This window comes from Belonocnema kinseyi, chromosome 9 (assembly GCF_010883055.1).
Source record: "Belonocnema kinseyi isolate 2016_QV_RU_SX_M_011 chromosome 9, B_treatae_v1, whole genome shotgun sequence".
NCBI lineage: Eukaryota > Metazoa > Arthropoda > Insecta > Hymenoptera > Cynipidae > Belonocnema > Belonocnema kinseyi.
In genome coordinates, this window is record NC_046665.1 from 12,524,609 (window position 1) to 12,548,659 (window position 24,051).

Sequence of the window (24,051 nt, forward strand, 5' to 3'; positions counted from 1 at the left end):
GCGTTCAGGAAATAGCATCGATTTTTTCAGTGTTAGATTCCCCCGGCTTTATTCCTAGGATAAGAAATATTTTGCCTTCCAAATATGGGAAATGATAGCGAACATGTTAACGGACGTCCCCACACACTTTTTTTTGTGTTTTTTTATCAAAAAATTTTTGATATTGCTAAAAATGTGTGTGTATATTTCGAGGTTATGCGTGTTACATTTCACCCGAGCGTTACTTCCAAACTACACAATATTTTTGGCCGAAAACTTTGGACTTATAAATTAACATAGTAACTAATCTCCCGGAACTAAACTTGTTTGCAGGCAATCAAAAAAGTTTATTTCATAAATAATATCCAGATTATCGGAAAGGAAGAGATGAAAAACGACGTACACTCAAAATAATGCATATGCGTAAAATTTTTGTTTAGCACAATAGATTTTTTTGTTATTATCCCTCAAAAAGAGTCCAGGGACGTCGGTTATGATATTTTATAGCATCTCCGAATTCAGTTTTAAAAAATTTTTTATTTTTGTGGGAAAAAACCAGGGAAACTGTAAGTATCACATGCCCTTAAGGTATCCTTTTTTCACCTTCGGAATATGGGTACAATAAACATTGCTTAAAAGAAAAAAGGTAGCGTTATTTGTCACCCTACTCTCCTAATTTCACTATCGGATTAAATTATTGGCCCCTGAAAATTAATCTGGCTATTAATCTAGGCTAGATTTTTTCTTTGAAAAAGTAAAAAAAGTATGAATTTATCTGTTAAAAGTAAACATTTAAAGGGGTGAACTGAGTTAAAAGATAATATTTAGGTTTTTTATTCACACCCACGATAAATGAGCAAGACGATTATGCAAACATGCAGGCATCGTATTTAGAAAAAATAAAGCGGCCTTTTCAATTAAATACACACATACAAATTCAATTCAAATAAGAATCATGTATTAATTAGTAATCAGCAAAATAATTTTGCACAAAAAATATACCTACCAATAAATAAGATCGATCCAAACAATGAAAGAAATGTATATGGGGCATTTTTTTCAAGCCTACCCACCCAAAACATCAAACTTTCTTGGATCAAACTAAAACTTTGACAATGTTACTGCTGTCTCATCAAGAATTTTTTTATAGAATGTGATGTCAGGGCAACTTCGCCGCCGAGATAATAAAAATTGGCAAACTTATACCGGTTTGTAGTTTAATTTTATCTTCAGAAATTGATCGAAAACGTTTGACACATACTGTACTTAATTTATATATTACTTATTTTATATTTAAAAATTATTTGAGACTATCTAGGTTCTATTGAGAAAACGTAACCAATTATGTATTCTGACAAAGTCGACATTGTCCTTCTATCCGGGTATATTCGTATCGTATCCAGAGCACGGATACAGAAGTTGATTTCCTCTAAGTCCAAACTAGCGTCTATCCGAGTCTATCAGGGTCCAATCAGATACAAGAAATCAATAAGTGACGATCTATCTGGTTCCACCCGGGACCTATCCGCAACATGGAACCGGAGATTGATTTTCCTGTAAAGTCAAAAAGTTCATCTGTCCGGGTCTATCTGGGATCAACTTGGGAGAATTTGCATCGATGAAGACACCAAGTTTCGCAGTGTATGCTTAACCGGGTCTATCCGGGAGGTATCCGGGACATGGAACCAAAAATTGATCCGGGACTAATCTGGGAGTATTTACATCGATAAAGAAACCAAGTCCTAGAAAGTATGTTTTATCGGGTCTATCGGAGACCCATCCGGAACGTGGAACCAGAAATTTCAGTGATAGTGTCAAAAAGCTCCAACTTTTCCGCTCTATACATTATTCGTATGCAAGTATTATTTTCGTTAATCGTATTTACATTTATACATTAATTATAACCACGTTTTTCGTGTAGGTGTAATGTCGTTACTATACAAATTAATTGCTTATTACCAGGAGGATATTCTGCACAAGAATTAATCCATTTTTCATCAGGACTTAAAATGGACACAAAGGTGCTCTTGGTTGCCCGAATATTGGTGCAATGTTCACTAGAGTGACCCAAAAATAGTTTTTCGAGTTAGAGGGCAAAAGATCTCTCCCTCCTTCTACTTTGGGAGAAAAAAAATAAGCAATTTTGTTTTTGAAATTTCAATATTAAAATTGGGCACTTGAAGATCCCAATATTTATGGGAACAATTTTGGTTTTTCGAAAAATTGGATTGATACTTCAGAGTTTGATCAAAAGTTGCCAAATTTTCTGTAGATTGAAAAGGAATGTCCACAGAATAAAACCACATCAATAAATGTTCTTATCCCCCCCCCCCCCCCCCCCCCCCCCCCCCCCTTAAATATGATAACAAATTTAAAAACTACATTTTTACGTATTCTTGTTAATTTTCAGCAATTTCCATCGTCTTTTTTAATACAGATACATACAATTTGAATGTTCCTCATGATTTGTTAAACAATTTTTAATTGTTTAAATGAATGTAACTTATTCCAACCATTTTTTTTTCAAAAAGTTTAAACAATAATCATATTTTCTGAATAATTTTTTTTTACTTTAAAAAAACTGTCCACTTTTTTGTCAAATTGATATCCTATGCTACTTGCTGTTAAATACTTACATAACTTTGATACTTTTCTTTTATGTTTAACAAATTTATATTTGTTTAAACAGTTTTTATTTGCTCAAATATTTTTTCGAAATTAAAAAAAATAGTATAAAATTATTTTTTTTTTTGTATAGTGTATAGGATATTTTTTATTGAAAGTATTAACGAACGTTAACAAATGTTTGACATGCAGTTGAATTAGATCCCCAAAATTTATTATATTTCTGATTTCTAAAAATAACTAAATTCGTTGTAAGATTCAACATTTATAATCAAAAGTTATTGATTCACTTATATGAGTTCTTTTCTATTTAATTTTTTTTTTAATTTTATTTAAAATTGAATTATTTATTAATCAATATTAAAATCAATCTTATTGCCTGTGAATCTAAATAAATTCCAGAAATATGATGATTATTTTCGGCTCAGTTACATTTTCTACAATGCCGAGCCAAACTACTATCCAAAGAGCTTGGAAACTTGATTTTCCATGGCTTGAAGAAGATAGCAGAGGAATCATGCTTTTTGTACGCTTTGTAAAAGAAGTTTCTCATTCGAATCTATGGGTCGTACTGTCGTTAAAAGCCACATGTAAAGTAAAAGACATCAGGAATTATTCAATTTAGCCGAGAATTCTGTCAGTATTCCTGCCTCCTTTTCCAGGGATTTATCGCAAAGCTCTGGAACTTCAAACCTCTCGTCAACAGCAAGTACTAGTAATTTGCCAACACTCGCACATCCAACTACTACACCTCTACTTATCGAATCATGACGGAAGCTGATACTTTTTGGCGTTTGCAAACAGTCATGAATCACAATTCTTGGCGAAGTGCAGAAAGTGACCAATTGGAACGTAGTTGAGCCAGGTTGTGCCAGGTTCGATGGATTGAATAAGGAAAAGTATCAAGAAAAGCAAAAGAGTGTCTTCCAAATTTAGAAAAATATGTACAACATGTACAAAAAGCGAGACAACAGCCGTCATGTAGTAGTTTCACCGTTGTTGCTGAAGCGCTAAAAGACAAACTCTTACCAGCAAAGCTCGCTTTTTTCACACTCTGGCGGAGGATTTTGAACCATTTCTGACCGAATTTCAATCGAATGCTACTTTAGCACCTTTTTTGCGGATATGCCACCCGTGCTGCACTAAAAAATACAAAGATGCCGCTCAAAAAGACATACTTCCTTCCGGCAAGATTGTCGAACGTGTCTCCAGTATCTGGTAGCCAAACTACTAGAGAAGTCTCCTCTAAAGTATCCTTTGACAAAAGCATTAACCTTTCTTAATCTTGCAACAGTGGCTTTTGCTAAAACATCAGCAGAAACGTACTTGAGCAAATGAAGATGTTCTCTCGCAAAAAAATTAAGCATGTTGCAACTCACTATGCATTTTATGTATGCTTATATCGTGAAAAATGATTATATTATAAGCTATATATAAATATTGTATTGTATTATCAATAATTATATTTATAAGCGGGAATTATCCGTGAATTTCATGGCAAAAATTGAGTAGAAACCCTGTTATAGGTCCCGGATAGATCTGGATGCAAAATTGCATGGCGAATAAATCCCGGATAGAATTTCCAAGCGCCCAGTAGTTGTCCCAGATTGGCCCGGATTTGAAATTGTATGCCGAATAGATACCGGGTAGGAGCGAATAAGAACCGGATAAATATATTTCCTATCGTCCCGTGAAAGTCATGGATAGATCCGTATATAACCCGGATAGAAAAAATGTAGTTCGTTCCTGATAGGCTCGGATAGAGACCCGACACTTTACCGAAATCTACGGAAAGATAAATTAATTAATAATCACTTTTATTTTATTGATATTAAAAGTGTAGTTTCGAATATAATTTAGTTTATAGAGAAGCCCGCCAAATGTAAAAGTATATCAATCAATAATAAATAAACAATAGTGCAAATTTTGTATTATTTTTCGATTGTTTTGGTAGAAAAAACCACTTTTACCGAAATCTACCGAAATATAAATTTATTAATAATCACTTTTATTTTATTTATATTAAAAGTGTAGTTTCGAATATAATTTAGTTTCGAGAGAAGCCCGCCAAAAATAAAAGTATATCAATCAATATTAAATAAACAATAGTGCAAATTTTGCATTATTTTTCGAGTGTTTTGGTAGAAAAAAACACTTTTTTACCGAAATCTACCAAAATATAAATTGATTAATAATTAGTTTTATTTTATTGATACTAAAAGTGTAGTTTCGAATATAATTTAATTTCGAGAGATGCCCGCCAAATAAAAAAAGTATATCCATCAATTTGAATGCCAACTGCATTAGCTCGAGAAAGAGAGCGAAACACACCGTAAGATCGATTGAGAAAAAAGTGAGCCTCTCCTTAATTGAAGGATGTGTTTATTCAAAGATCGTAGTCAAATTTTCAGAAAATCCATGGAGACGGAGAAAGTATTAGAAAGAAGTGAGGGTAAATTAAACCGGTCTCTGACCAGTATGGGACCCCTGGCGGCCAAGTAGCCCTGACGTTACATCCTACCCCCAAAAAAAGAAAAAAAGGTAAACTCCGTCTAAGTAATCCGTGTAAAACGGGCGACAGTGAAATTACGATTAGGTATGAACAGGCTCCTTTTCAGGTGTACATAACTGCGTTGATATGGAAACATTCGATAGATTTTTGTATAATTTATCGAAAGGTTATAAAGCATTTTTAAACAGATTTACATTTTGACCCGTCTTCTTTAAAATACAAAAAATAAAGAAATAAAAAGATTTTTTAAGTGTGACCAATCTTTTAATTATTTTTAGTCTTAAAATAAAGCTTGGTATTTTTATGTTTAAAGCCATGAAGGACAAAAAGTCTTTTTTTTCGAGATCTTAAATTTGTTCCATTTTACGTACTCATTTAAAATAGTTTAAGAAATTTATTTACTACAGTTTCTATAGGATTCTCCCACATTTTTCAGTGATCATAAGCATTTTTTGAAAGCCTTACTATCAAACCTTTAAATATAAAGGTACAATATTTTTTTTCCTGAAACAATATATTAACCTTAATTTTTAAAGGTGAAATAATAGGTTTTTAAAATAAGATCCTTATCAAAACTGTCATTGACCAGAAAAATTCTATCGAAACTGTAGTAATCAAAGTTGTTTATTTAGTTTAAAAGAATGCAACTCCTTTGAAAGTGACGGGGTTTCTCTGAAATAGAATGGACAAAATTCAATTTAAAAAAAAAGAAAAAATGAAATTTTTCCCTTTACAGCTTTGAAAGGGAAAAATATAAAGTTTATTCTAACACCAAAAATACCTAGTTTAAGGCAAAAACGATACCTTCAGTGAAGTATAATTTTTTTAACATTACTTGTAAAATTTAGTGTAGCATGTGTAAACTTGGTCTTCGCAACCAATTTCACGAAAACAATTTTCGTGTAGTATTGTGCATCCACGCATTATAGATGCAGGGCCGACAACGTGAATCGAAATTTGATTCGATGCAGTCCGAATTTCAACCTGTAAAGGTTCGAATTCAGATGCCGAACGTGATGCCTTGCCTTGGCTGGCGAGAAGACGTCTACCAGGGCGGGTTGTCAAATTGAAAAATGATTTAAATTCGCTGTTTTCTTTAAAGCAAGTATTTTAAAGAGATAAAATGTCTTTCTTAAATCTATTTCAAGTTTCATGAAGAAAATTTTATTCAAATGTTTATATTTACCATGTTAATACCTTTCGGTCAAATTCGCTCTAACTTCGACGAATAATTCTTGATATGATGCTGATCAAAATTTGTTATGGACATAACTCCCAATAATCAAGTGTTCAGGTAATAGTAGAAGCTCCGGAAGTTAGTAGAGTGTGTTATTCTTGTGCTTGTGGAGACCGATGCTTACAAGCATATACTTCTTGACAACTGCTGTGCTAATCGTTTGCGATTGCGCGCGCACGCACATGTGTGTATGTGTATGCGTGAAGGGTGTAAAGATAGTTTCAGTTTTGTATGAGGATGAGTGAGAGTGGAGACATTAGTGAAAAGGGTGGGTATCGGTGTGGAAGAGGCATTAGGGGAGGGTGATGTGTGAAGATGTGGGGGGGGGGCATATATTACGAGTTGTTGTGTGTATTTCAGACCAAGTATTTGTATAAAGAGAGGAAGTTAGTCTATATGATTGACTGTGTTCGAAGAGATTATTATGTGGGAGGGTCAAGTGGTTAGTATGGTATTAACAAGTAGGTGGGATATGTATTAAATGGGTGAGTAAGTACAAGTCTCAGCAAAAAAGGAGGGCGTTAATGAATGCGATTAAAAATAAGAAAGAGCGGTTAAAGTGTAGGTTCAAGTGAGAGTATAGGGCTAATTACTTTTGTGTTATATCATATTTGGTGCATGTGCGTGAATACGTTTGAGTTTTAGTTTAAGGGTTGAAAGACAATGAGTGTAAGTGTAAAAAATGTTGTGAATTTGTCATTGTGGATGGTGATAAATATACTGTTTGTTAGTTAGAAAGGTGATTGGTGTGAGTACTGGACAATAGTGGGTAAGGTTGAAGTGTGTAACTTGCAGATGCGGAAAGGGATCGTTGTCTTGACTGACTGTGTCAGAGGATTAACTTTAAAGTTGCATTGACTCCAACTCAAAACGAACACTCACGCGCGTTTACGCACATATATTACATATTATATAGAACAAAAGTGATCACCCCTACGCCATCATTTCAACCTACACTTTAACCCCTCTTCCTCATTTATGACCGCATTTATCAACACTCTCTCGTTCTGCTGAGACTTTGACTAGCTCACCCATTTAATGTATATACCCCTCCTATTCTTAATAGCATCCCCTGACCCTCCTACATAACAATTTCTTCCAACATATTCAATCATACATACCGGAATTCCTTTCCTCATACAAACCCCCTTCCCCTACTCACTCTTCTACACAGTCTGCACGCTTTTTACTTACAGTTGCAACCTCTAGACTCATCATACAGAACACGAACTATCTTCACACCCGTCTCACCCCCTCTTTCTTCATAAGCCCGAGAATAACTTAATTATTGGGGGTTATGTCCATAACACAATTTGATCAGCATCACATCAAGAATTATTCCCCGAAGTTATAGCGAATTTGTCCGAAAAGTTTTTACTCATATTTTGCGCGGTGTTAAGAGCGTTTAGCAATTTATACATCAATAAAGTAAAGCTTTGTTAAGGAGTAGGCATCAGCGGCTTTAAAATAAAATAATAACTTATTCTCATGTAAATAATAATAATCTGAGTCCCGTTTTCAGCTTTTAATTATCACAGAGAATTGTAAGAAAGCTGAATACTAGTCATAAAAATTAAATAATAAAAAGGCTTTATTTTAAAATGATATTACCTATTATTACTTTTTTTGTTAGGTTGAAATTTAATGGATCTTTATGGCCATTACGAAAAGCCGTTTCTCGGAAGTTGCATATGGTCTCCATAAACAATCCCTAATTTTTTCTCGAAAATTGAAAACTTTACTAGCACAGAACTGTGCTTTATATTTAACATCGAACACTCGTATAGGCGTCAAAAGATCTGATATTATTTAACCAGTCTAAAGAAACAACTTTAAAAATAAAAACTTTAATCTTCATCAATCGTATCTTTATTCGAAATATTGTGATTAAATAAATACTTTCTAACAGAAGAACAAATATTTGATGTAAAATCATGCCTGCCAACAAATTCTCGTATTAGCATCTCTAAACAGTTACATATTTGGATTACAAAATTAATATTGATAATATTAAAGAATAGGTTAGGCGCTTTGACTTCACGTTAGTGGCCTGGGGTTCGATCCCTATGTCGGCACCTCTGGACATTTTTCTATGTACTTTTATCGAGGTTCTGGTGGTTCAGATCCCACCCTAAGACCGTAAGACCCTAAGACCCAGCCCGTGGATGGTAGGGTGAAAATTCAGGCTTTACTTAATATGTCGAATTAGGCGTATTGCTCTTACCAGATCACTTGATTGCATAACAAAACTGCGTCTGTGACTGATGATATATATCGGCATATTGGACTATAACCATCTTAAGCCTGAGAAAAATATAATTTCCCCCATTTTTTACAATAATTATAGTTTTCACGTGTTGTGTATATATGTTTTTACCTCAATTTTCTCATGTTTCAGGTATTCTTGTGAGTGTGAACCTGGATTTACTGGACAGCACTGTGAGACAGACATAAACGAGTGTGCCAGCAGTCCGTGTGCTAATGGTGGTCGTTGCATTGATCTGATCAATGGATTCAGATGTGAATGTCCCAGGGGCTACTATGATGCACGATGTTTGAGCGATGTGGACGAGTGTGCTAGCAATCCTTGTATTCACGGCGGAACTTGCGAGGATGGCGTCAATCAGTTTATTTGCCATTGTTTACCTGGATATGGTGGTAAAAGATGCGAGGCTGATATCGACGAATGTGGTTCCAATCCATGTCAGCACGGTGGCATATGTAACGACCATCTCGACGGCTACAGTTGCCAGTGCTTGGCAGGATATGCTGGTACTAACTGTGAGACTAACATCGATGATTGCGCCAATAATCCTTGCAAAAATGGAGGGTCGTGTATCGATCTAGTCAACGACTACAAGTGCGTTTGCGAACTGCCACACACAGGCAGAAATTGCGAAGATAAGCTTGATCCTTGTTCACCTAACAAGTACGTTATATATAAATATGTTTTGTTGTTGACAATAACTTTCAAGTTATTAGATACGTAATTTCTCCTTAGTTACATCTTTGTATAAAGTATTGCAATAATAGAGATTATTATCTTTAAACAGATGTCTTCACGGAGCAAAGTGTTCTCCATCGTCGAATTTTCTTGATTTTGCATGCACGTGCACTGTTGGTTATACTGGAAGACTCTGCGATGAAGATGTGAACGAGTGTGTTATAACTTCTCCTTGTAGAAACGGAGCAACGTGCAGAAACACAAATGGATCTTATCATTGCGTTTGTGCCAAGGGCTATGAAGGACGAGATTGCATTATAAACACTGATGATTGTGCTTCTTGTAAGTATTATGAAGAATTATGGAAAGTGTCAATATTGTTGTTAATGGAAACCCTGAAACATTGGATATGAAATAAGATCAGATATTGGATTTCAGTTTTAAGTGTTTTTTTTTAATTTTATTACAGTTCCTTGTCAAAACGGTGGCACGTGTTTGGATGGAATCGGAGATTATACATGTCTTTGTGTGGACGGATTCAGTGGAAAACATTGTGAGGTTGATGTTGACGAGTGTCTCTCAGGACCGTGCCAAAACGGTGCTATTTGCAAAGAGTATGTAAATTCGTACACATGCCAGTGTCAGCTAGGCTTTTCTGGTATCAATTGCCAAACAAACGACGAGGATTGTACAGACAGTAGTTGCATGAACGGTGGGAAGTGTATTGATGGAATTAATAATTATACTTGCCTATGCCAACCTGGTTATACAGGATCCAACTGTCAGTACAGGATCAACGAATGCGACAGTTTTCCCTGTTTGAACGGAGCTACTTGTCATGATCACGTGACACATTATACCTGCCACTGTCCTTATGGTTATACTGGTCAACGATGTGATGAGTATATAGATTGGTGTGTCGATAGTCCTTGTGAGAATCAAGCTACGTGTGTGCAACACAAGAACAAATTTCATTGCAACTGTTCACCTGGATGGACGGGAAAAGTTTGCGACGTGGAAATGGTCTCCTGTAAAGATGCGGCTATCAGAAAGAGAGTGCCGGAAAACAATTTGTGTAATAATGGCACATGCGAGAATATCGGTAATAGCCATCGTTGCCACTGCATGGAAGGTTATACTGGTTCCTACTGCCAAGAAGAAATCGATGAGTGTGAATCTGCACCTTGTCAGAATGGTGCGGTTTGTAAAGATTCGGTAGGTTCCTATCAGTGCACCTGCACTGAAGGCTTTCAAGGTCAAAACTGCGAATTGAACATTGATGATTGCAGGCCCAATCCTTGTCAGAACGGCGGAACGTGTCATGATCTTATCCACGATTTCAGCTGCTCTTGTCCGCCAGGAACTTTAGGAATCATCTGTGATATAAATGTAGATGATTGCATTATCGGTGCTTGTCATAATAATGGAACATGCACGGACAAGGTTGGAAGTTTTGATTGCAAATGTCCACCTGGATTTGTTGGACCAAGATGTGAGGGTGACATCAATGAATGCCTTTCTAATCCTTGTGTAGCACCTGGTACACAGGATTGCGTTCAATTAATCAACAACTATCACTGCAACTGCAAACCTGGTTACATGGGTCGTCATTGTGAGGTCAAAGTCAACTTCTGTGACAGTTCTCCATGTCAAAATGGTGGTGTTTGCACTGCTAAACAAGCCGGACATGTGTGTCTCTGCCCGCGAGACTACTATGGTCAAAACTGTGAATTTGCTGGATCATACTGTGACACTGAACCATGCCTCAATGGTGGTTCTTGCAGAATTACAGAAAGTGAAATAGGCTATAAATGTCTCTGTCCACCAGGATCGACCGGAACACACTGCGAGATCGATTCCAGAGACGAATGTGCCAGCAATCCTTGCCAACAATCAGACGCTATTTGTGAAAATCTTATTGGAGACTACGCTTGTCATTGTCCACCCAAATGGAGCGGTAAAAACTGCGAAATCTACGATCTTAATTACAGGGGTGGTGTATTTGGACGAGAAAATTCAAACGGGCCAAAGACAATGAACGCATACGACCTTGATTTAGAACGCGAGAAGAAGAAGTGTATAGAAAATCGATGCAAAGAAAAATCTGGGAACCATCACTGTGATGAAGAATGCAATAAGTATGCTTGCGACTTTGACGGAAATGATTGTTCGCTTGGAATCAATCCATGGAGAAATTGTACAGCCCCCATAAATTGCTGGGACGTATTTATGAATGGTATATGCGACGAAGTTTGCAATAATGCTCAGTGCCTTTTCGATGGTCGAGACTGTGAGAAAAAACTGGCACCTTGCAAGTAAGTTTTTTTGAATTTATATATAATTTTATTTACGAAACGATTAATTGTAAGTTGATCGAGAAATGTTTGATTAAAAAAAATACTCTGTGGGCTTCCAAAGTCGATTTCAGTTGGTATTGTTCAATAACAAGCCACCTCTAAAAATAAATAGTGAATTTCAGACCATAAACAACACTTTCTAACAGATTTTTAAAATCCATTGTATTTCGAGGTCTGTAGATATACCTAAAAATTACTTCAGTCTTGTAAGACGGGGGAGACAGGTGTAAAGGTATGACTAAGAAATTACATAAAATATTTTAATTTAATGACATATTTCAGGGTGTCTATCCTACCTGGAATGTCTGGAAAACCTGGAATTGTCAGGCAATTATTACGTATTTTGTTACAAAATCATATTATTTGGTAGAAAATTAATCTTCTTGCTTGAAAAATTATGTTCTTGTTTGAAAATTTATCTTTTTGGTTGAAAATGTAATTATTTCAGTTAAATATTCATTTATAAGCTTGGTTGAAAATGATTTTTTTCTCAACTGAACATTTAACTGTTCCTTTTTTGGTTGAAAATTGATTTTTTTGGTAGAAAATATATGTATTTTGTTAAAAAATTGTCCTTTTTGATCAAAATTAATATTCTTGTTAAAAAATACATGCTTTTTTGTTGAGAATTCAAGTATTCCAGTTAAATAATCATCATTTAAGTTAAAATTAATCTTTTTGGTTGAAAATACAACTACTTGGTCGAAAGTTAAACGATTTGCTTAAAATCTCTTTTTCGTTTAAAATTTACCCATTCAGGTTGAAGGTTCATCATTTTAGTTGAAAATTCATTGCTTAGGTTGAAATTTTCTTTATTCCTTTGGTGGAAAACTAATTTTTTAACAGAAAATTGAATTTCCATTTTTGGTTTAATATTTTAGTTAAAAATCCATCATTTCGATTGGAAATTTCTTTGTTTTCTTGGTGGAAAATTAATTTTTGTAGCCGAAAATGAAACCATTTAGTTCTTAATTGAAAACTCATCTTATCTACTTTAAAATTGAACTATTTAGTTAAAATTTTATCTTTTGAAGTTAAAAATTCAATTATTTGGTTGTAAATTCACGTTTTTTGTCAAGAAATTGTCTGTTTTGGCAGAAAGTTCAATTATTTATTCAAAAATGCATCTACATTGTTAAAAACACAACGGTTTTAGTTAAAAAGTTAGAATTTTTACGCAGTTTAAATTATATTTAATATAATGCAGTAACCACTTTAACTTCACCTAAAGATGCACTGAATTTTAGGTATAAGAAGATGGAATAAAAATTGGTTTCAGTTATTATTGAAATTAATGGACTTTAAAGACAAGCTCAATAAATGGATAATTATGTTTTTTAGGATTTTTTAATGATTGAATAATAATCGATGGTGCTAATATATTCAACAATATCTTATTAATAAAATTGATCAAAGCTTGGTAAAATCTAAATTAAATATATTTATTGAATCCCTAGAAACTTTAAAAAAACATTCATAATAAACCGTACTTTGAAAAATTATATCTGAAAAAATTTCGGATACCTGAAAAACCTGGAATTGTCATGACATTTTTTTCCAGGATTTGAGTAGACACCCTGTATTTTAATTTGAGAAATAATATTGATAAATCTAAAATTACCTTACAATAAAAGACTTGGATGAAATAAAAAATGCACGAGTGCTAAAATATTAATGAAAAGTCATATTGAAATGCGTTTAGCTCAAATTTGTGCAGTTGTTTGATTTCTCATATCAGTTACAATATATAATTTTATATTGTCTAATTTTAAAAACTAATTTTAAAAACTTGTGTAAAGAACACCGCACAAATCGTATAGTAATGGCTTTTCTGTGGAATTTATTGACCTTCATTTATTTTGCTGTTTATGAATCTAAAGGGAATGTACCAAAAGATCTTGGGCCAATTTAGTTTGTTTTTGTTTGAAGTCTTTTGATCTCGTCAAATTTTAAAATGTTTATTTCTAAATGTCTCGCGCCGTGTTTGCAGAACGAGTCTTAGATCGAGGGCGGAATGGTTTCTGTTGAAAAAACGATGTCCGCGAATTGAAGATGGACAAAAATCTGTATTTTCATATAAAATTTGAATCAACAGTTTACAACTATTTTAAGGTCCTTTCTGGTAAGGAAGGTACTCCAGGTGTCCCTCGCTGATTTGATTCTCCCTGATATATGTTGTAGGACTCGAAAAACTAAGCGACACGTATGTTTTCTTATTTGCGGAAAAACACTTTAAGAGGGTGAAACAGCCCCTCAAAGATAGGGATCTCAAGTTTCGATTGTATAGTTTTGTGTATAAACCCCAAATTAATTTCGATCAAACCAACATGAATACAAAAATTATGCAGGGGTAAACCACCCTTAAATATTTTTAAATGTGCTGAAAATTTCTAAATTTATAAGAGAAAAATTTTAAAATATATATATTTTGCACTTGAGACAAAAATAAAATTGACGTGTTTCGCAACAAAAGAAAATTAATTGGGGGTGGCCACCCATAAAGCTTTTTATTTTGTGTCTATGATAATATATACTTTCCATACACAAAAAAATTGGGAAATTAGATGCATAACGAAGGAAGTAAAATAGAGTCCATCTAACGTGAATAAAAAAATTATGCAAGGGTAAACCACCCCTACATATTTATAAATATGCTGAAAATTGCTCAATTCATAAGAGAAAAATTAAAAATATATATATTTTGCACTTAAGACAAAAATAAAATTGACGTGTTTCGAAAAAAAAAAAAAAATTAATTGAGGGTGGCCACCCATAAAGCCTTTTATTTCGTGTCTATGATAATAAATACATTCCATACACAAAGACAATTAGGAAAATAGTTTTATAACGAAGAAAGTAAAATAAAGTACATCCAATATAAATTTCAAAATCACGCAGGAGTAAACCGCTACTAGATATTTTCAAATACGCTGAAAATGACTAAATTAATAGGAAAAATGTTAAAAAATATATATTTTCCATTTGAGACAAAAATGAAGTTGTGTTTCGACAAAATAATATATTTTTTAATTAACGGAGGCTAACTCTAAACACTTTTTATTTTGTGTTCATGATAATATATGTTTTCCATGCAGAAAGGCAATTGGGAAGATAGTTATATAACGGAAGGAAGTAAAATAGAGTCCATCCAACATGAATAAAAAATTAAGCATAGGTAAACCACTTCTCAATTATGTATAAAATTTCAAAATAAGTTTCAAATCGAGCAAAAAAATACGAAGAAAATACGTGTTGTACACAAAAAATCATGAAAATCATTAAAAAGCATGCATAGTTTATAGACGAAAATAATACGCTCAGGTCATATTTACAATATTATGAATTCTAGACACAATAACGAAGATGTAGGTATTCTTTGAATTTTGAACAATAATGATATTCGTCAAAAAAGCGTTTAAAACATAATGATTTCTTACACCAAAAACATCGTATTACAGAGATATTCATATAACCTAATATGTCAAAACGTTTTTTAAAAGAGTCGCCGAAGCTACCTACTTTATCTGAAATATATCCGCTTTTGTGCCATACATATTTAAAAATATTAGTATATCTTGGCGAAGTTCACTGATTATGCACCAAAGACTAAAGTTTAATAATATTATTTCTGATATCCACATCAAAATAAAAGAATCGGGAAAGTAACGCACATATGCGAGATCATATGCGAGATCATATGCGAGCCTACTTGCATTTTTCATAAGCTCGAAAGTCGAGTCAAGTCTAGACACCTGACGAAGCTGATCGAGAGATAAAACAGTGCGATACGGGATACGCATTTCCGCAATGACAGCTGAATGGAAATCCTAATTCTTAGATTCGTAACATTTGTAAACACAAAAGTTGGTTTAGGAGAAGAGTCAAGTGTTGGAACATCCCGTGAGTTTTTTTTTATAAACAAATCATGAGACTGTTTAATAAGGCAAGATTTTGCATTGTCTTTTATAAGTGGTTAAGAGCACAAAAGTGTTAGGACTGTAAAGATGATTGTCCTAAAGTTTTTCATTTAAAACGAGGTTATGTTTACACGTACAATATTATGTTGTTTATTAAAGTATATTCAAAATTAGCAATGCGTTTACATCCAGAACTTGACTCTTAAATTTCCTCTAGCATTATGTACTCGAATTAATATTGCAAAAAAAAGGAATTAATTTGATGCCTTGCAGCTCTTTCATATTAGACAGCCCCATTTTTACAACATTTTTCTGTTGATTTATTTTTTTTATTTTTCATTAAGAAAACTTTGAAAAAGAAAAATATATCCGTAATAAAAAACGAAACTGGGTAGTTGCAGAAAAATTCTATTTGAAAACTCTATACTAAATTACATTTACATTTGAAATTAAAAAGTGACTTCGAAAATAAGAGGTACTCGATTATTTTTGTTTAAATTCGACATTAATTGCCCTCAACTGAAGATTTGAACCAGACGTAGCAATTAAAAATAAATTTTACTGAAATCACAAACACTTATTTTTGTGTATCGAATAGCGAGAGATTTTGTTGAAAAGTCAACTATTTTATTTTGGGTTCAGAATCAATCTCTTTTGGTTAATAATTCTATTTGGTTTGCTTTGTTTAAAATTCGTCCTTTTGGAAAATCTGTCCTTTTGGACTAAAAATTAATTTGTCGTTAGAAGTCATCTTTTTATTAAAAATTTATCTTTAATTGTGGAAAGTTAATTTCTTTTTAACTTTTATTCTAATATTTTCGATTCCGAATGTATCGATCTCTTTCGATTAAACATTTAATTATATTGTTGAAAGTTCAGCTACTTTGTTAAAAAGTCATATTTTTTGGTTGAAAATTTCATTATTTTGATGGAATTTGTACTATTCAACTGTTTGTACTATTCAACTGTTTTCTTTTAAATTCTTCTTTTTGTATAGAAAATCCGTCTTTTTATATTCATAATTAATCTAGCGTTAGCAGACTCATCTTTTTATTGAATATTCATCTTTGATGATTGAAAGTTAATTTTTTTTGTTGAACAGTTTACTATTATATTGTTAGTTCCATTTTCATCTCTTCCGGTTAAACTTTTAATTAGTTTGTTTGAAAGTTCGGTTATTCTGTTAAAAAGTCATATTTTTTTATTAAAAGTTAAGTACTTTGATTTAAAAAGGTTAATATTATCAGGGTGACCACTCTCTGGTGAATCTGAAAAAAATCGAGCGACAAATAATATTACATATTTGAAATTCTGCAATTTTGAGCGGTGACAATAATAGTGACTTTCTTTTATAGAAGTCACATTCTTTAGTAAAAAAATCTATCCTGTCATTTTGAATGTCACTTGGTGCTACATGATAAGATACTTATTAATAATATATTTATCACCTTTAAAATGTATGTAATTTTAATTTAAAATTATAGTTTTGAGTGCGCAATTTTAAAGCAGTTTAATCTTTGAGGCCTTGAAACCAAAGTTTTTCTTAAATTAATGTTTGGAGGTTTCGAATTTGAAATTTCGCAATATTGTTTCAAATTACAATATTTCAAATGTCAAAACAAATCCACTATTAAGTATTTAAAAATTTCATACTAAAAGCTGAGGTAGACAGTTTTGAATTTAATAATTTTAAATGGAAATATAAAGCAATTTCGAATTAAAAAGCTTAAAATTGTACAATTTCAAAAATTGGAATGATAGCAATCTAGTTTTGTATTTTTAAAAAAAATTTTAATTTTGAATGGAAGGTCTTACCATTTTTTGATTGTTAGTCGAAGAATTAAACAAATAAATAATTTTAAATTGTAAAATATTTGATTGGAAAATTTCATGATTGAATAATGATTTAACCCCCTACCGCCCTTAAAACTTTCTTTTTTTCTGAATTTTGAGATATTTAGACATATTATTCCTATGGCGGAGTGTATACAAAATTAAAATTCTAGCTGATTACCGTCCTGACTTTCATATAAACCCTTGCGTTAAAAATTACTTTTCGTGTCAAAGTCATATTTTAAAAAACTCAAGTCTTCCAAACGTTACATATATGGGGCATTATTCATCAACTGCCCCAACTCAAAAAGTCATGTTTTTCGTTAGAGGAATATTTGAAATTAAAAACTGAGTTTAGGACCGAAAAAGGGGAAATATTAAACTATATGAAATGGATGTTTTCATAGGTTTTAATTTTACACTTAAAATGTGATTGGTTGCATTTTGGAAAGTATAATTGACACGCTCAGAGCAAAAGCGAACTAAAAAAATAAGTTGCGGAAAAGAGAAGTAAAAACACGCGAGAGCAAAAACGACCTAATAGTTAGCCGAGAGGTAAAACGACACAAGAATGAAGGGGGGAAGATTCCCCCCCCCCCCACACTTTGCTGCTGCGAAGACCAGCCTCGTATAAAGCCGAAAATGCGCGAACACGAATCCGAACTAACCCGAATTCACGAATAAAGATCTAATCAGCTGCTCCTAGAGCTGTTAGATCGAGCCTAAGATTTACCCCCACCATAGGTCTTCTATTTATATCTCGATCCCCATTTGAAAGAAATTAAAGAAATTGGCGATTCTGATGTTTCGCGTGATTCTTAATTTCATACATGATTCGATTTTGAGGTTATGTTTTTCAGGTGTATATAATATGGATATCATTACTATTATATATATGATTGATGTTAACATTATAATTATAAAATTTTATATTAATGTTAATGACTAGTTGACTATCTTTTAATAGAAATAGTTCAACTTTCAACTAAAGCAATTAGTTTTATGCAAAAAAAGTAAATTTGGAATATAATACATAAATTTAAAAGAAATTTGTTCAAATTTTTTCAACAAAATAGTTAAGTTTTCTAACAAAAAGTTAAATTTTCATCCAAAAAGCTGCATTATAAACTAAAAAAGGCATTTTTAATAAAATACATGAACTTTGCACAAAAGAAATTAATTTTTCACCAAAACTAATTTTCTATACAAAAAGTTAATGTTTAATCATTGTTAATATTTCGACAAAAAAGATAAATTTTCTTGTAGTTAAAAAAATTTTTTTAATGAAAAAAAAAAAATTTTATACAAAATAGTTCAAAATCCTTTTAAACCTCTTGAAATTTTCTAAAGCTCTTGAAAATTCCTTGTAATTTTAAAAATACCTTAAAATATTCGCAAATCCTTTAAAATGTTAAACTAAATTATTAAAATCAATGAAAAATTCCTTGGAATCTATTAAAATATCCTAAAATATAACAAATCTTTCAAAATTTCATATTAAAATACCGTAAACAATTGGATATTCCTTGGAACATTTTAAAATACTCTCAAATATTGCAATTCATTCCAAATATTTTGACACACCTTGACCTTTTTTAAAAGATTTTTCAAGTACTTTTGAATTTTTAAAAATAACCCTTCTAAAATTTTTTTAATTCTATGAAATTCCTGTAAATTATAAAAATAAATTCAAAATTCCTTGACATCTTTTAAAACATCCTCAAATATTTAAAACACTTAACATTTTTTTAAAATCTCTTGAAATTTTGTAAAGCTTCAAATTGAAATGTAAAAATGAGAAAAGTTTCAAAACGTTAAATGTTGAAATGTTTGTAGATTAGAGTTTTGAAAATGGGACCAATAAAAATTCAAAGCTTTCGAAATTTAATTTTCAAAAATTTGCAACTATTCAATAACAATAATTTGGTATATTAATTTAAGGTGGGATTCAAGTCTTCAAATTTTGAATTGTAAATTTGAAAGTTTATTTATAAAAAATTAATAATCATGAATAAAATAAAAGCGTTCATAATTTAAAAGTACGTTTTTCAATTGGGCAATCTCTAAATAAAATTATTTCAGACTGAAATTTAAAAAACAGAAAAATTTCAAAATGTTAAAAATTTTAATGTTTGTAGATTCGTTAAACTATTAAATTAAAGTGTTGATAGAAATTACTCGAGTTAATTACTCGATTCGTATTTCATAGTTCAAAAGAAAATTTTGAAAGTTTTGAATTTTTATTGATTCCATTTTTAAAACTTTAATCTACAAATATTTCAATATTTAACGTTTTGAAATTTTTCTGCTTTCTAAATTTCAATCTGAAGCTTTTAAAATTTTCAAGAGTTTTCAAAAGATTTTTATAATTTTACGGAATATCAAAGAATTTTAAAGAAGTACTTTAAAAATCTTTAAAAAAAAGCTCAAGGTATGTCAAAATATTTGGAAGGTATTGCAATATTTGAGAGTATTTCAAAATGTTCCAAGGAATTTTCAATTGATTTCAATAATGTAGTATGAGATTGTAAAAGATTTGAATTATTTTAGGGTACCTTAGAAATCTTAAAAAGATGTCAAGGCGTTTCAAAAGATTTTGAAGGTTTCGAAATGATTGAGTGTATTTTAAAAGGTTCCAAGGAATTTTCAATTGATTACAGTAATTTAATATGAGATTTTAAAGTATTTGATATATCTTAGGATATTTTAATAGATTCCAAGGAATTTTCCATTGATTTCAATAATTTAGTATGAGATTTTAAAGGATTTGAAATATTTTAGGGTATTTTTAAAATTTCAAGGAATTTTCAAGAGCTTTGAAAAATTTCAAGAGATTTTAAAGGATTTAAAATATTTTAGGATGTTTTAAAATATTTCAAGGAATTTTCAATGAATTTCATTAATTTAAAACAATTTCAGCAAGAAAATTAATCTTTTTTGTCGAAAATTAAACACTAATTTTTGTATAAAAAATTAGACTTGGTGGAAAATAAAATTCTTTTGTGCAAAGTTCATGTATTTTATTAAAAACGCCTTTTTTTAGTATACAGTTCAGTCTTTTCAACGAAAGAAATGAATTCTTGATTAAAATGGATGCATTTTTTAAAAATAAGAATAGTTCTCTACAAACAAAAAATGAATTTTAACTAGAAAATTCAATATTCAAGAAAAAAAATTCAGAAAAATTGTTTAAGTTACAAATTTAAAAAAATTTCAACCGAAGATAATACATTTCATGGTTCAGTATACAAAATTAATTTTCAGCAAACAGTTGAATTTGTAACAAAATAGTTCAATTATCAACAACAAAATAAAAAGAATTTTTAACCAAAATAGATACATTTTCAAACAAGGAGAATAATTTAATTCCAAAACAGATCAAATTTTAATTAAAAAACGGTCAAATTTTCAAGCAAAAAAAAAAAAAATTTCGAATCAAATAGTTCAATTTGCAATGAAAAAAGAAATAAATTTTCAACTAGAAAAGATAATTTTTTAACAAAAAATCATATAATTAAATTCTCATTTAATATTTTACGTCAAATATAAATTTTAGACCATAAATGAAACAGTTAAATTTTCAATTTAAAAAATGAGTTTTGAACATCAACAAAAACAATCGAGTTTACAACAAAATACATAAAATTTTAAACATAGAAGTAAATGCACAAACAACAAGAATAATATTCTAATAACAAAATGAATTTTCTACCAATGAAATTAATTTTCTCTAAAAACGACGAATTTTGAAGCAAACAGGAAAGCAATTTTCAACTTTAGAAATGAATTTCAATCTAAAAAATAAGTATTCAACCAAAAATAGAATAGTTAAAATTGTTTTTTCAACATAGTAGTTTAATTTTCAACGAAAGAAGTAAATTTTCAACTAAAAAAGATACCTTTTTAACCAAAACGGGAACATTTCATTTTTAATTTCATTTTCATTTCATTTTACATTATCAGTAAAAAAAATTAATTTAAAACAAAATCGAATTAACAACAAAATAGTTACATTTTCAACAAATAAATGAATGTACAAACATAAAGAATAATATTCTTATGAAAAAGATGAATATTCAACAAAATACATGGATTTTCCACCACACAGTTAAATTTTCAACTAAAAAAGAAAGTGTTTAAAAAAAAGTTTAATTTCTAGCCAAAAATGGAATAGTTATATTTTCAGTAAAAATGTGACTATTAACCGAAAAAAGAAGTTATAACAAAATATTAAAATATTCAACAAGAAAAAAATAAATTTTCAACGAAAGAATGGAATTTATAACCCAAGAACTGAATTTTTAATAAAAATAGATAAATTTTGAAACGAGAAGAATAATTTCCTATCAATCAAGGCGATTTTTCAATTGAATAGTTGAATTTCCAACTAAAAACGCTACATTTTTAATAAAAAATGAAACAGTTCAATTTTCAGTTCAAAAATCAATTTTCAACCAAAAAGGCTTTTTAAGTCCGAAAAGAAAAAATATCAATTTAAAAAAAAATTGTTTGTCAAAATGAAGTACTTTAACGGAACAGATGATTTTTTTGCAAAGCCTTTGAATTTTCAAACCAAATATATGAATTTCTAACAGGAAAGTTCATTTTAAACCAAATAGAAAAATTTGTAACAAAAAAAGATGAAACTTCAATCAAAAAAATGTAATACTAGAAGTTTTAAACTGAAAAGGAATGTATTCAGTAAAAAAAAGTTAGACATTCTTATTTGTTTCTATTAATTATTCAGTTCGCGTTTGAGGCGAATAACGAGAAAAATTGTTCTAAATAAACATTGAAATTCATTGTTATGTCATCGACTAATGTATTGAACTCGTTTTTTGTCGATAGAATGATGATTATTGATCTACTTATTTATAAACATTTTTTACACAAACAGAATACACATTTTGGTTGAAAATTCTTTTTTTTTAATGTTATTCTTGTGTTGAAATTTAATTTTTTCCACTGAAACCTTGAGCATAAAATTCTTGTTTCAAAACTGTTTTAGTAAAACTGGTTTAGTAAAAATTGATTTTTTTTTTGAAAATTCTTCTTTCCATTTTAAAATTAATTTTTTTTTTTGCTTTTTTATTAATTTTTTTGCTAAACATGTATTAATTCCATTTTTTGTTAAATTTTTTAAAAATTGAAATTCAAGTATGTATATGGTTAAAAATCCATTTAATTGGTAGAGTATTACTCTTCATGTTTGTGTATTCACTTCTTTATTCAAACTTCTAATCTGTAGTAAATTCGATTGTTTTCTTTTTGTTCAAAATTAAATTTTAAATTGAAAATTCAACTGTTAAATTTTTTGTTAAAAATTATATTTTTCAGTTGAAAATTCATTATTTCCGTCGACAATTTAATTTTTTAAATTGAAAATGAACTACTACATGTTTGGTTAAATACTTGTTTTTTAGTTTTAATATTAATTTTTTGAAGTTAAAAATTTGACAATTTTATTGATTTTTTTTACCATTTTTTTTCAGTTGAAGATTCTTATTTTATAGTAGAAAATTATCATTCTTGTTTGAAAATGCATCTATTTTGGTAAAAAAATTCATTCTTTTGGTTGATTATTTAAGACCTTTATTGAAAATTCGATTCTTTTTGGTTGAAAGAACATTTTTTAATACTTGAATTTTAACTATATCATTTTTGATTTAAAATTGATCTTTTCTAGTTGAAAATTTATATATTTGTTCGTTAAAGATTGAACTATTGTGTTACATTTTTTTTGCTTAAAAATGGACTGCTTTCAGTTATTAAAAGTTCATGTTTTTTTTTAAATTAAATTATTCTTCGTCTTTCAAAAAGTATCTGTTTTGGTTAAAAATAATTTATTTTGTCTTAATGTATGTATGTATGTATGTATTTAATCTCTCCCTTTTACGGGTTTGAGGGCCACCGCTCCCTGTACATATATTTACAATTCCATCCTTAGTCTAACTTAACTACTACTTATATTCTACTCTTTCGCATTACGTAGGATAAACAATAGTAACAGTAGTGATATTAATTCCTAAAATGAGCGAGCTTCCAGGGCTTCCGTTTCCTCTTACCATAAAAAAAATGTATTTTCCACGATATTGAAAACAATTTTCGTTTTTTACTGTCCCTTTTCAGGATCGCCCGTTTGGCTCTGCCCTGCTCCCTTGCTTTCCCTTACTTCATCCAATTTTTTCATCCACATCACTCTCTGTCCACTACCATCCAAGATCCATCTTACACACTCATCCACACTCAATTGTCCCTCTTCCTCTCCTGTACATCTCTCTAATACATGTGCCCATGACTCCATTTCGTATCCAAATACTCTGCATAAATTCTCCTCCTCATTCATCCAATATCTGCATGCTCTCACTCCTTCTCCCATTCTGAACCGTACAACCCTACTCCATTTTTCTGCCTTTTTTATTTTTTGCAGATATTCTGGTTCCGTCAACCCTTTGACCATCATATACCATCTTTGTCCATCTCTCTTCTCCTTGTTTAACCAATAGCTCTAACTCTTATGTCCTGCCACTCCATAACCCCTTCTTGAATATTACATACCCTTCTCATTTTTCTCCTTTCAACCTCCCATTTTGAATTTCCCACATTACCTCTCGCTTCATTGTTCCGAATTTCACCGAAACATGCTT

At 30.8% G+C, this 24,051-nt stretch overlaps 1 protein-coding gene across 3 annotated transcripts in view; it reads left to right on the forward strand.

The window, feature by feature from the left end:
- The window catches only part of LOC117180020 (neurogenic locus Notch protein), a 385,864-nt gene that overhangs the window by 329,696 nt on the left and 32,117 nt on the right, over positions 1–24,051 (forward strand). For all 3 annotated transcript variants that reach the window (XM_033372298.1, XM_033372299.1, XM_033372300.1), the window contains 3 exons: positions 8,752–9,282; positions 9,407–9,639; positions 9,767–11,612. In XM_033372298.1, the coding sequence (XP_033228189.1) occupies positions 8,752–9,282; positions 9,407–9,639; positions 9,767–11,612 (2,610 nt within the window). The remainder of the gene's footprint in view (positions 1–8,751; positions 9,283–9,406; positions 9,640–9,766; positions 11,613–24,051) is intronic.